Here is a 12,110-nt window from a genome sequence, read left to right on the forward strand (position 1 = left end):
CAGCCATAAGCAAAACCTGGATTAGACACTTGTTGGCAGAAGACAGATTGGTTCAATGATTTATTGAGAACCTGCTCTTGTTAGCTACTGAGGATGCATCAGTGCATAAAACAGGCAAAAATTCCCATCCTTGTGGAACCCATATTCTCGTGCCTGGAGACAGAACCAAAAAAGAGAGAGAGAGAGAGAGAAAATGTTCAATATCTAAAAACATTTGCTATCTAAAGTACTATACAGAAAAGTAGTGCAGGGAAGGGAATAGAGAGTATCAGTGTAGTCAGTGAAGATCCTATTTGTGAAGGAGACATTTGTGCACAGTATTAAGGAGACAGTGAGCTTTGCACACATGAAGCAGAACAGCAAGTGCAAAGGTCCTGAGGCAGGATGTTCTAAGAGCCAGGAAGAGGCCAGTATGGCTGGAGAGGTATGAGTGAGGATACAGTGGGCAAGACAAAGAAATGTGAGATATCCACTGGAGGCAAGGTTCATGGCAGGAAGGGATGAGCCATTCAGGGAAGAAAGCCCATGCTGAGGCGTCTGGGTACAGAAAAGGCTGGGGAAAGGGAACTCCAGAGAAGGCAGTGAGGGCATTCTAGGCCTAGAGACCAGCCTGTGCAAAGGCAAAGAAGCAATTGGTGGAGCAAGAAGAGGGCTGGAGGGAGGTGTGAGGCTGGAGGAGTCAGCCGCAGCCAAATTGAGAAGCAGCAAGGGCCAGGAGGTCCCTTGCTCGGGGAACACTGAGACGGTTGGGAAGGTCAGGAGGTTGTGGTCAGAGAGTGAAAGATGGGGTTCGAGGTTTGAAAGGTAAAGCGGCTCTGGGTGATGGCAAAGAGTCAGGAGTGGCTGTGGTCGGAGAAGAGGCAGAGTGTGCATGCCTCCAGGACAACAGCAGGGCTCAGGGATGTGAGGAAGACCAGCCAGGGCCTTGTCAGCATCAGTCTCAGGATGGATGGGACCTGACAGGGAGGAGTATTAGTTGCCTGGGATGTGGGGGAACGGGCTGCCACCACTGGGGGGCGCTGCAAAGGAAACTGATCCAGGATAGGCAGGTGCAAGCCGCTCTTCCTTTTCCTTCTCCTCCAGTGGCCTTCTGCAGGGTTCCTCGGCCGGTGCTGATACTTCCCTGGGAGTTGGTCCCTGGTGGCCCTGTGCATGCGCACGGCTGGGGAGGCAGGGTATAGGAAGGGGAAGCCCCTTTGGTTTCTGTAACACCCCCAGGGCCCAGCAGGGAAACCCCATGGGTCCTAAAAGGAAAGTGGCAGCAGTGGGCTTGGGGGAAGACCAAGAAACCCCATCTTCTCCTTGAAGATGGGAAATCCAGGGTGGGCCTGAGGGCGGGGCAGCGCTGGAAGGGAGATCTGTAACCGGCCCTGACAGCCATCTACAGAGCAGAAACACCAAAGCAATTCGGGGACCTGGCTGAGCCCTGATCCTGACCTCACAGAACCCCAAACTGGCTATGGGCTGAGCCCTGACTCTGCTCATCCACTGAGCTCTTAACTCGGCCCAAGCCCGAGCCCTGACCTGAGTCACCCAAGCGGTCGGGATGTTGGCCACAGACTGAAGTTTGTGCCCTGTCTGGTCTGAGCTCTGAGCCCAACCTTAACTGGTTCCACACAGGGCCCCCACATCATTGATAGCTCTGACCCCAAACACAGGCAGAACCAGGGCGTTGACCCCAGATGAAGTTCCAAGTTTGGCTCTAGACCAAGTCCTGAGTGCTAATCCTAGATCTGATCCTGGCTAAAGTCTGAGCTTGGCCCTGAATGAACCTGTTCTCATCCCGCCCTGACCCTGACTACAGACTGAACCCTTGACTCTGCCCAGACTGAGACCCTACCGCCTCACACAAAGCCCCATCCCAGTCACCCACTAAACCCTGACCTCCCTGGCACTCCCTCCCTCAGCCATCTGGTAAACCAGCAGAGCATAAGGATGACTCAAAACCCCAAGTCCCCTCTAATGGGCAATCCCCTTACCTGGCCATCCATCTTTGGGAGGACAATGGACTGTGATGGTACTGGGATGATGGTGACAAAGAAGAGAAACAGGAGGGGGACTGGAGTCTCTGGGACCTACCAGCAAGCAGAGTGGGGCGGCTCGCCCGAGTGGGGAAGTAAGGGCATGGCTGGACTGTAGAGTGCAGCAGGGAGTCAGGAGCTGAGATTGACCGAAACCCCAGCTTCCCGCCACCCCCACTGCACCTCCCACCCTCTCTGGGAAGGGAAATTACATTTCCCCATTTTAGCAAGGGGTGGTGATGAGGGAAGACTCGGTGAACACAAAGCCGAAAGTAGAAGCAGGACGGAAAGTGAAACTGGACGCAGCCCCCAGTATAAGACTCCCCCTGCCCGGGAGATGGCTGTCCAAGGAGGCTGGGCCCCGCCATGGGCCAGACGGCAGGCAACCTTGGCTGGCGTGAGTTTGAGGCCAGGGGTGGGGGCAGAAGGGTGGGGGCTTGGCTGAGACTGGGCAGAGGATGGGTGAACTTGACCACTGTGGATGGGGGCCAAAGGCTGAGGGGCCGCTATGTGGCCAAGACTAAGGAAAGAGGCTGAGCAACTAACACACACACACACACAAACACACACACACACACACACACACACGGATATAGGACACAGCTGGCTGAAGGATGGGAATGAAAGAGGCATAACTTGGGGAGAGGGGCTGAGGCAGAGGTTAGGGCTGGACAGAGGGTGGGGCAGGTTGGCTAGCATGAATGAGGGGATAGGAGTAGAAGGAGGAAATTTGGTGAGAGCTGGGCTGAGGATGGGAAGACCTGACTGGCATGAATGGGGAAAACTGGGCAGGCAGTTTGACCAGGATCAGGGCCAGGCAGATAAACTAAGCATTTATTTAGGATGAATGAGCCCCTGCTCAGTCAGCTTGGCTGAGAACTGGGGCTGGCTAGAGGAAGGACAGAAGGAGGAGGGGACTGGGGCCAAGGAGTCAGCAGCCTTACTGGGTCAAGGATGTGGAGTTCGAAGCTTGGAAGGAGGTTCAAGCTACCGTGGGTGATTGAAGGACTCAGAGGTGGAACCAGAGCTATAAGCAGAGGAGCCGATGGGAGGCTCAGGGTAGGGACCAAGGGCTGGAAGATGGGGACAGAACACTTAAAGACCAGGTCCAAACCCCCAGGATTGGCTGCAGAGGGGAAGGAGAAGCCAAGGGAAGGGTCTGGGGGCTCCAGAGTCCAAGCAAAAAATAGGGGGTCAGCAGGAAATGGCACAGCTCAGTTCTGGGTGGGCAATATATGGAACTAGAAAGGACCTCACTCTGTCTTAAGTCTCCAGGGTGTCAGAGTGGCCCCCAAGCCACGGAACCTGAATGCTGGAGATTAGAGACAAGACCCACCATCTTTGGAAGTCCATGGGGGTAATGGAAGGGCCCAGAAGTTCCCCTTACTCTTTATTGAGAGGACATCTCAAGGAGCAGAGCTCAGGCTTTGGAGATAGAGAACAGATAGGAAAGAGGCAGGGAAAGAAGAGGGAGTCAAGAATAGACTTTGACTTAGTAAGCTGTTTTGGTTTGGGTTTCGAGTAGAGTTGTGCAACTGCCTAGGGATTGCTAGATTTCCTTTCCCTGAAGAAGAAACTGCCCTCTTCCCAGAGCTCCAGCCCCACTGCCCCTCTTCCTTCTTTCCAGGAAATGCAAGGCGGGAGGCACTTTGAGAGATCAGCCCATCTGATCCTCCATTTTACAGATGGGAGCCCAAGGCACAGAGATCAGAGGTGGCTTGCTCAAGGGAAGAACCCAACTGAGAAACAGGGCTGCTGCCTCCCATTCCAGGCCCTCCTCCCTCTCCTGGGAGCCCTGATTCTCCCACACTGCGGAGTGATCTACCTGCCTTGGGGCAGGCTGGACCCATCTGTCCTTCTGACTCCCTGGGATAGAGCCTTCAGCATCACCAGCCCTCCCCTGGGGTTCTGGTTCAGGCCATCCAAGCCGCCTGGCTAAGCCCAGGGAATCACTGGCAGAATAGACTGTGCCCGCTGTGGTGGAGGTGGTGGCCTTCCTCTGAGGTCCCTGGAGGAAGCACTCAGGCTCTGCATTTGGGCCAATCTGGATGCCAGTTCTGGTCCACTCACCCTCTGGCAGGTCACCCTTCCTGAGCCTCACTTTTCCCATCTGCAAAATAGGGAGAATAATAGCACCCAGACTACCTCGCACCCTTGTGCGGTTTGTGCACTGAGGAAGACACCTGGCCAAGGGAGTTAGTGGCGATCAAGATGCAGCCCGAGATTTGCTTCAAAAGTGGGCACTCTGCGCCGGGCTGTGTATACCTGGGGAAGGGGCATTTTCCTTTCATTGTACAGAGACACATACGTGCGTGCATGTGTGCCAAGTCACTTCAGTTGTGTCCGACTCTGTGAGACTCCATGGGCTGCAGCCCATCAGGCTCCTCTGTCTGTGGGATTCTGCAGGCAAAAATACCGGAGCGGGTTGCCATGCCCTCCTCCAGGGGATCTTCCCGACCCAGGGAATGAATGCGAGTCTCTTCTGTCTCCTGCATTGGCAGGCGGTTCTTTACCACTCGAGCCACCTGGGAAGCCCACAAGAGATGCCATATGGTGTCTCAATAGCTCATTAGTGGTTTTGAGGGGTCAGTGGGATGACACAGTGCGTGCCTGTAGCACAGGCTCAGAAAAGGCACGGTCCCTTCCTTCCTTCGCCCAAGTTCTCCTCCAGCTCGCCCCTCATCTTGTCCACTCCCCTCCCCCACCTCTTCAGGGCTCAGCCTTTTGCTGCTCTTCTTGCTTCTGGCTCGAGCTGGTGTCTGGGGATTCCCGAGGCCCCCAGGGAGGCCCCCCCTGAGCCTGCAGGAGTTGCAGAGGGAGTTCAAGGTCAGCCTGCATCTCGCCAGGAAGCTGCTCTCCGCGGTTCGGGTCCAGGCTCATCACTTTGTGAGTTTCCCTAACGCGGCTGGCTCTGGGGATGGGAAGATCCCCAACCCCCTTGGGCCCCCACTTAAAGACCTTGTCCCGTAGGCTGAATCTCACCTGCCAGGAGTGAACCTCGACCTCTTGCCTCTGGGAGAGCAGCTCCCCAACGTTTCCACGACCTTCCAGGCCTGGCGTGGCCTCTCTGTGAGTAGGGGACTGGCAGGGTGGGGCAGGCAAACTGGCAGTAAGGCTGGTCTGGGTCCATGGAGATAAAGTCCACTGAATTGAAGATGGATTTGGGGATAAATTGAAGCAGAGCGTCTGGATGAGGCTGGATAGGTCATTGAGTATAAAGATGAGGCTGGACTAAAGAAATGGCATTAGGAAGAATGTAAGAATGAAGCCGAGCAAGGACAGAGGCCGGGATGGGAATAGAACAGGATTGGGGATAGAGATTAGTAGGGAGGAGGCATGCAGTTGGTATGAGGAGTGAGAATAGTGAGAGGTTAGGAATGGGAAGAGGTTGGAGATGGGTGAAAATGAAGTGGGGGACAGAGGAGGAGTGAGGACTGCTGGTGAAGCTGGGACTGGAATGGGGGTGGGTAAAGCTGGAGATGGAGACACAGTGACAGGGAGGCTGGACACATGGAAGACGGATGGCACTGGGATAAGAAGGGGAATACGGATGGGAAGGAAGGTGGAGACAGAATAAAAACAGGTGAGGAGCTGGAGCTGGGATGGGATGGTAGAGAGGGAACAGAATGGGGCTGTGGGTAGAGAGTGACAGGAGGGTGGAGATGCGGTTACGGGTTAGAAATGAGTTTGGACTTAAGACTGAAAATGAGGTTGGCAAAGGAGATAGGATAGAGATCAGAGACCGTGGAGATAGGAATGGTGATGAGCACAAGAAAGAAGTGTGGATGGAGATGGGGTTAAGGATGAGAATAGATATGGAGGGACTTCCTGGTGGTCCAGTGGTTACGACTCCATGCTTCCACTGCAGGGGGTGTAGGTTCACTCCCTGATTGGGGAACTAAGATCCCGTGTGTGTGATGTGGCCAAAAACAAAAAAAGCTCTATCAAGAATAGATTTGGTCATGGAATGGATGGAGACTGGAGTTGTGTTGGGGATGGGACCCAGAGAGAGATGAGGTGGGTTGCAAGTGGATCCTTGGCCTGCAGGCCTTTCCTGATGCCTTCCCTTCCCCTGCCACAGGACCCAGAACGACTCTGCTTTCTCTCCCTGACACTTCGTCCCTTCCATACCCTGTTGGGAGGGCTGGGGAAACAGGAGTTCTGGACCAGTTCAGAGAGGATGCAACTGCAGGCCACGAAGTTGGATCTCCGAGATTTGCAGCAGCATCTCCGCTTCCAGGTAGAGTGTCCATCCACCCTCCTCCACCTCCAGAGACCAACACACAAAACTAAGACTCACTGGCTCTTTTTTTTTTTTTGTAGTTTTTTCTTTTATTTTTCATTGGCTCCCTTTTAAAACACTCCCCCTGCCCAGACATAGGGTGTCTGGAAGGAGATGCTGTGTGTGTGTGTGTGTGTGAGTGTGTATGTGTAGGTGCATGAGGCCCTGGCTCTGCCCCCTGAATCTCTTCTCTTGGGGTCTTGGTCTTAAATGAGAGACGCCAGGACAGCACCTAGCATCAGCAGGTCCTGCAGCCAATTAGGTTTCCTTCTCTCTCATCCTCTGACATCACCAGATTTTCTTGAACATTTCAAAGGGAAATAGGAATTTTATCCTTAATAAAAGGAGAATAGAAAAGGAAGACAGCATAAAAACTAACCAGATCACCTTTATGCCCATTTCTGATCCTAAGATGACTCTTGAGAGAGGAGCTTCTGGTTCCCTGGTGGCCTAGTGAGACTCCTACTAAGCCTCTTAGGACTCCAGACTTTCACTCCTGGGGACCAGGTTCAATCCCTGGTTGGGGAACATCCTTAAACCCTGGACCACCATAACCAAAAAAAGAAAAAAGAGAGAGAGAGGAACTTCCAGAACCCCCAGTCCCAGGGCAATCCTGGGTAACAGCCTGCTCTGTGAGCACCATCTTGCCTTGTGACTTCCAATTTTTTTTTGAACCAAAAAATGAATCAGGCAGTTCACATGAAACAATGACATCATGGAGGATGTGAAGTAGGGGTTATCCAGGGAAATCTTAACTTTGTGGTCTCTGATGTCACTCTATACCATGGGGCACAGAAAGAGATAAGGTTTCACTTGGGGTCCCAGGCTGGCCATTCTCTGACCCCCTGGGCCTCTCCTTGCAGGTGCTGGCTGCAGGATTCAACCTTCCTGAAGAGCATGAGAATGAGGAGGAAAAAGGACTGCTTCCAGGGGCTCTGGGTGCCCCCTTGCAGATATCTGCCCAGGTATCCTGGTCCCGGTTCCTCTACACTTACCGGTTGCTACACTCCTTGGAACTTGTCTTATCTCGGACCGTGCGGGACTTGCTGCTGCTCTCCCGGGCCGGGAACTCAGTCCAGGCCTTGGGGTTCCCCACACCCAGCTCCCAGCCCTGATGGAGTGACCTCTTGGCTGAACCCATTAGGACTTGAGGACTGGAGTCTGGGCCATCAGACAGCCTCCAGCTCATTTGCCTTAGACAAGGCACAACCCCATCCCACACCCTACCCAATAACTTAAGGCCCCTCTGGTCCTTGTCAGATATTTATTTCTTAGATATTTATTTATTGTTTAGAAAAATGAAGGTTTATTTATTGTAATGGGGGCCTGCTAGTCATCCTCAGACTAGGCCACCATGCTGTCTAATAAAGCACTCCCACCCTCTCTCTGCCTTGGTTTCTTTCCAGAGAAGGGGTGCCTGACACCCTGAGGGGCCCTGGCGCAGAGGCTGCAGCTTTTGGCCACCCTGGACTCCTCTCTGCTCCTCCATTTTGAGGGTTTCTGGCCCACCTTCTCCCACTCTGGTTTGTTCAGCTGGTGGTTGCCATAGTAACCAGCAGAGTTCCTGGACTCAGCTCCCATTCTGGAAGTTCCAGGCAACCAGAATGCTTCCCTTTGATTGCAAATGGAGCAATGACCCTTTCCTCCAAGCTGGCTTCAACCTCAGAGGTTTGCGTTCCTCCTCCACAGCGCCGAAGGCCTGGTCAGGGACGGGGTTGGGAAGAGCAAAGAGTGGGTGCCGTCCGAGAGGGAAGGCTGTAGGGAGAACTGTCTCTGTTTTCACTCGGTCTTCTGAGCAGCTGAGATGGATTTAGGAGGCAGGCAAGGCAGGCCCTCAGAGAGAGGCAACCCCAGCAGGGCAGGGGTCCATCAGCCACACTGAAGAGGCAGACTCCTTAAGTTCACAGTTCTCGCCGGCATCTGGTTCTGTCTGCTCCACGGTGACACACGCAGCAACTCAGGCCCAGGGGGGAGGTTGGGGGTGTGTGAAAAGGACATGTCCAAAGTGACAGAGGGAGTCAGGCTGAGCAGGGTTCAATCCAGCTGTCCCAGAAGCCTTGCTCGGCGCCTGGCTCCCGGGGCCTTGAATCCCAGTCACTGGGGCTTTGGCTGGCCCAGCCGGGCTCGCAGTTCCTGCATCATGCCTGGGTGTGCCAGGCCAAACCTGCAGATGGAAGACAGGCCATGGGGAGCTGGCCTCCAGGTGCTGTCAGCCTCTTCCCCAGGCTGGCCGGGTCACCCCACCACCCTGTGCTCACCCCTGTCCCAAGGGACTTCTCCTGGCTGGCAGTGGAGTCCCTTCAGGCCTGAGGGACCTTGGCTCCGGTGGCTGCTCTGGCTGGATTCTCTGCTCTGGGGCTGATGGCTCCTCCTCAGGTGGAGGGCTGGGAGGCCCCTCGGGTGGCTCAGGGACCGGGGTCCGGCGGAAAGAGGGCCGGGAGCGGCGCTGCGAGGAGCTGCGGGACAGGAATACTCGGCTCCTCGAGACAGAGACGTCCAGGCGGGACCCGGGGAGCAGGGCCTATAGGGAAGAGGGCACAGGGTACCACGGGGCCAGCTACAGCTTTGGGATTTTGCTCCGTCCCGCCCTGGACCCCACCCGGAGCACTCACCTCACCCCACTTGCCGTGAGCATCCTGTCCAGCACTCCCGTCAGCCTCCCTTTGTGGTCCAGGCCCAGCCTCCGCAGGGTCCTCATCGGTCGACTGGTCCTCCTGGCCTTGGACACCCTCCAGGCCTTGGACACCCTCCAGGCCTCCTGGATCAGTCTCTGTGGCCTCTGCCTTTTGGCCTCCAGTCACCCCGGCATCCTCCACGTCAAGGGGCCTTTGTGTTTTTCCCTCCTCGGGGTGCTGGTTCCCATGCTGCGCCTCACCACTTTGCCCCTGCTCCCTCACTCGCCATCCCCCAGTCTCTCCTTCCCACAGTGCCTGCCCTCCCGGGAGGTCCTCTGCCCTCAGCTTCTGCGAGCCCGAGGGAAAGTCATCCACCCCACAGATTCCTTCTGCCCCTGCTGATTCCCCCAGCCCCACCGGCTCTCCCTCTGGCTCACCCTCCAGGGTAACCTCAAGGGCCTCTGCTTGGCTACCTCGGCCAGGCACCTCCTCCTCAGCTGAGCCCTCCAGGCCAAACTCCTGCCCCCTTCTCTTCTCTCCCTCTGCAGCCTCCACCAGCTCTTCACCTCTGTGAGCTTCCTCTCTTCCTTCCAAATCCCAGCCTCTCCCAAAGGCATCCCCAGCCTCTCTTTCAGGCCCTTCCCCAGGCCCAAGGGCCCCTCCTTCCAAAGCTGCCTTATCCTCCACCATCTCGACAGCCAAAGAATTTGCCTCCAGTCCCTCGATGCCCTGGAGGCTCACAGCCTCTGCCTCCAGCCTCCAGCCTCTCCTGGAGGCTCTGTCCTCCCCGCAGGGCCCAGGGGCCTCTACCTCTTCCTCCTGGGTTTCTCTGGTGTCCGACTCTCCCAGGAACTGGCTGGTCCCTGCCTCTGCCCCGAGCCTTGTGCCCCACTCCTGGTTCTCTGCTCCCGGGGCCTCCCCCTCCTCTGCTCCATGCCAGGCCTCCTTTGCTTCCATCCACTCCCCACCTGCCTCTGGGATCGCTGGCCGTGCCAACTCTTGGCCTCCTCCAGCCTCCACCACGGATGCCTGGCCTCTTGTAGCCTCCTCCTCCCCCTCTTCAGCATCTCCTTTTTCCTCCTGGGCATCATCTCTCTCCACATCCTTTCTTCTGTTTTCCCAGGCTTTGGCCACAGAGCTGTTAGGCTTCACATGCCCCACGTGCCTGGGATATTCCTGCAGGCTCCTCCCTGTCTCCTCTCTGCTTGGGGCTAGAATGCTCCAGAGCTCTTCTTTACCCACCGGCCCTTCTTCAAGTTGCTCTGCTGTGGTCTGTGGGCCTCCCATCAGCTCAGGTTCTTGGCCTTCAGTGACCTTGTGCTCAAGGCCACCCCACTCCCCCTCCAGTGCTTCATTCCCTGTCTGAGTCTCTTCCTCCCCGCTCTCCCCATTGAACTGCTCGGGCCTGGCCTCTGGGGTTGCCTCCAAGTCAGCATCCCCTTTAGCCTCATTGGCTACTTTGTCCTGGGGCAGCTCAGCCTCTGCGGCCGAGCAACTCTCCTTCTTCTGCTCCTCAGCCTCCTCTGTTTGTACTACCTCCTTGAGACTGGCTTGACCAGCCTTGACCTCTGAGTCTTGCCTCCCCATGGCCTCTTCCTCAGCCCGATCTGCCTGGTCCTCAAAGCCCTCCCTTACCTCCCCCACTGACCTCGGACCTTCCTCAGCCTCCCTCCCTGCTGCCTGGCCTTTGGCTTCTTCTTCCACTCTCCCGGTTCCTAGGACCTGGGTCTGTTCAGGGAACAGGCTTGCTTCGGTCTCTCTGTTCTCATCCACCTCCTCCTCCTGGTCTCTCTTGGAGGTCTCCTCTAGGGCCCAGACTCTCCCAGTACCCTCTGGGATCCTTTCTCCTGGGACTGCCCCATATTCTGTCTCCTCGACTCCTGGGAGGTCAGCCTCCTCCCTGCCCAAGGCTTCCCCATCCTCAAATTCTGCCCCTGGTTCCTGCGTCCCCTGTGCCCTTGTGCTTCGGCCACACCTGACCACTGGCACCCCTTCTTCCCTCCCAGCCCCTTTGGCCCCAGGGCCCTGGATCTCCTCTGCGGCTGCCTCACTGACCACCTGCTCTGACTCCTTGCCATCCCCTGCCACCTTGTGCCCGTCAGCACCGGCCTTCCCCTCAGGCTTCTTGTGCCAGGTCCGCTCTGACTCCACCCCTCCCGCCACTGACTCTGCTGCCCTGACCTCTTCCTCCTCCCGTTCCCATGTTCCCAGTGTCTCCTCTCTCTTCACTTCCTGCTCATCATGCTCCTGGCTCTCCAGAGCTTGGCTCCTCCTATCTTGACCAGCCTCAGACCCTGCCTCAGACTTCTTTCTGGCCTCCACGGGGATACCTGAATCCTGGCATCTGATGGCTTTGGCTGCCTCCCAGTCCTCAGTGTCCTGCCTCTCAGCTTGAGACCCACAAGAGCTGCCTTCTCCCCCACCCCGGGTCTGTTCTGTAGCTGAGCTTTCCTCCCAGCATCTTCCAGTCTCTCCAGGCTGTCTCAGCCCTCCATCCTCCTTGCTTTGACTGCCTCCAAGACCCTCCAGGGCCTCCTGGGCTTCCTCTTCCACCTTCCCCAGGGGCCTTCCTGCAGCCACCTCCCTCAGTTCCTCAGCTGCACATGCCTCCTTCCTCTCTACAGTGGGGACTTCATCTCCTATAAGGTAGGAAACAAAGGTGCTGAGAGACTCCTAGGAAAAAAGAGGGAGGGAGACAAAAGGCATTAAGGGGAGGCCCAGCCCTTTCCCTGGGGGTCCTGGACCAGAGGAACTCAGGATAAGAAAGAGGGGTTCTAGGATCTGGGGGAAAGAGGAGGACAGGATCTGCAGAAGGAGTAGGAAAGGGCCTAGATGAGAGGTCTGTGGATGTGTTTGCGGGGATTGGGGGATTGAAATCCGGAGAATATTGGGCTAACAGGCTGCGTGATCCTGGGGAAGGAATCTGGGTCTGAGGAGAGACTCAAAGGGAGAAAGGAAGGTGAGGCCCTAGAGAGCAGGGTGAAAGTCTCCAGCATCTCTATGCCCCTCTCACCAGTGCCCCCCTCAAGGCCTGATGCAGCCCAGGGAGATGTAGCCGGAGGAAATCCATCCTGTCTGTCTCTGTCTGTGTGTCCAGCAAACGGATAATGACTGTCCCCACCCACCGAACCAGTCTTCCCCAGTACCCAAGACACTTCCTCTTCCCCTGTCTCTTCCTGACGTATCCCCACC

General features: G+C 56.3%; 2 protein-coding genes across 2 annotated transcripts; one reads left to right on the forward strand and one right to left on the reverse strand.

Annotated features, from left to right (window-relative positions):
• Window positions 1-2,259: 2,259 nt before the first annotated feature.
• IL27 (interleukin 27) lies at window positions 2,260-7,418 on the forward strand. Its single transcript, XM_005894489.3, has 5 exons — window positions 2,260-2,418; window positions 4,735-4,907; window positions 4,992-5,090; window positions 6,103-6,261; window positions 7,167-7,418. The coding sequence occupies exons 1-5, from the start codon at window positions 2,388-2,390 to the stop codon at window positions 7,416-7,418; spliced, it is 714 nt and encodes a 237-aa protein (XP_005894551.1). The 5' UTR covers window positions 2,260-2,387.
• A 132-nt stretch (window positions 7,419-7,550) lies between these two features.
• APOBR (apolipoprotein B receptor) lies at window positions 7,551-12,081 on the reverse strand. Its single transcript, XM_005894515.3, has 4 exons — window positions 11,932-12,081; window positions 8,916-11,591; window positions 8,562-8,824; window positions 7,551-8,467 (listed from the first exon to the last, which is right to left on the reverse strand). The coding sequence occupies exons 1-4, from the start codon at window positions 11,986-11,988 to the stop codon at window positions 8,398-8,400; spliced, it is 3,066 nt and encodes a 1,021-aa protein (XP_005894577.1). The 5' UTR covers window positions 11,989-12,081; the 3' UTR covers window positions 7,551-8,397.
• Window positions 12,082-12,110: the final 29 nt, after the last annotated feature.

The sequence above is a fragment of the Bos mutus genome, chromosome 25 (genome assembly GCF_027580195.1).
Source record: "Bos mutus isolate GX-2022 chromosome 25, NWIPB_WYAK_1.1, whole genome shotgun sequence".
In the NCBI taxonomy this organism is placed as follows: domain Eukaryota; kingdom Metazoa; phylum Chordata; class Mammalia; order Artiodactyla; family Bovidae; genus Bos; species Bos mutus.

Bases quoted from the DNA above. Each gene is read 5' to 3' on its own strand.
- APOBR (XM_005894515.3), bottom strand. From the start codon at position 11,988: ATGGATTTCCTCCGGCTACATCTCCCTGGGCTGCATCAGGCCTTGAGG. The intron at 8,825-8,915 runs GTGAGTGCTCCG...TCTTCCCTATAG, and splicing joins CTCACGGCAAGTGGGGTGAG to GCCCTGCTCCCCGGGTCCCG. The intron at 8,468-8,561 runs GTGAGCACAGGG...TTCCATCTGCAG, and splicing joins AGAAGTCCCTTGGGACAGGG to GTTTGGCCTGGCACACCCAG.
- IL27 (XM_005894489.3), top strand. From the start codon at position 2,388: ATGGGCCAGACGGCAGGCAACCTTGGCTGGC. The intron at 2,419-4,734 runs GTGAGTTTGAGG...CCACCTCTTCAG, and splicing joins GGCAGGCAACCTTGGCTGGC to GGCTCAGCCTTTTGCTGCTC. The intron at 4,908-4,991 runs GTGAGTTTCCCT...CTTGTCCCGTAG, and splicing joins GGGTCCAGGCTCATCACTTT to GCTGAATCTCACCTGCCAGG.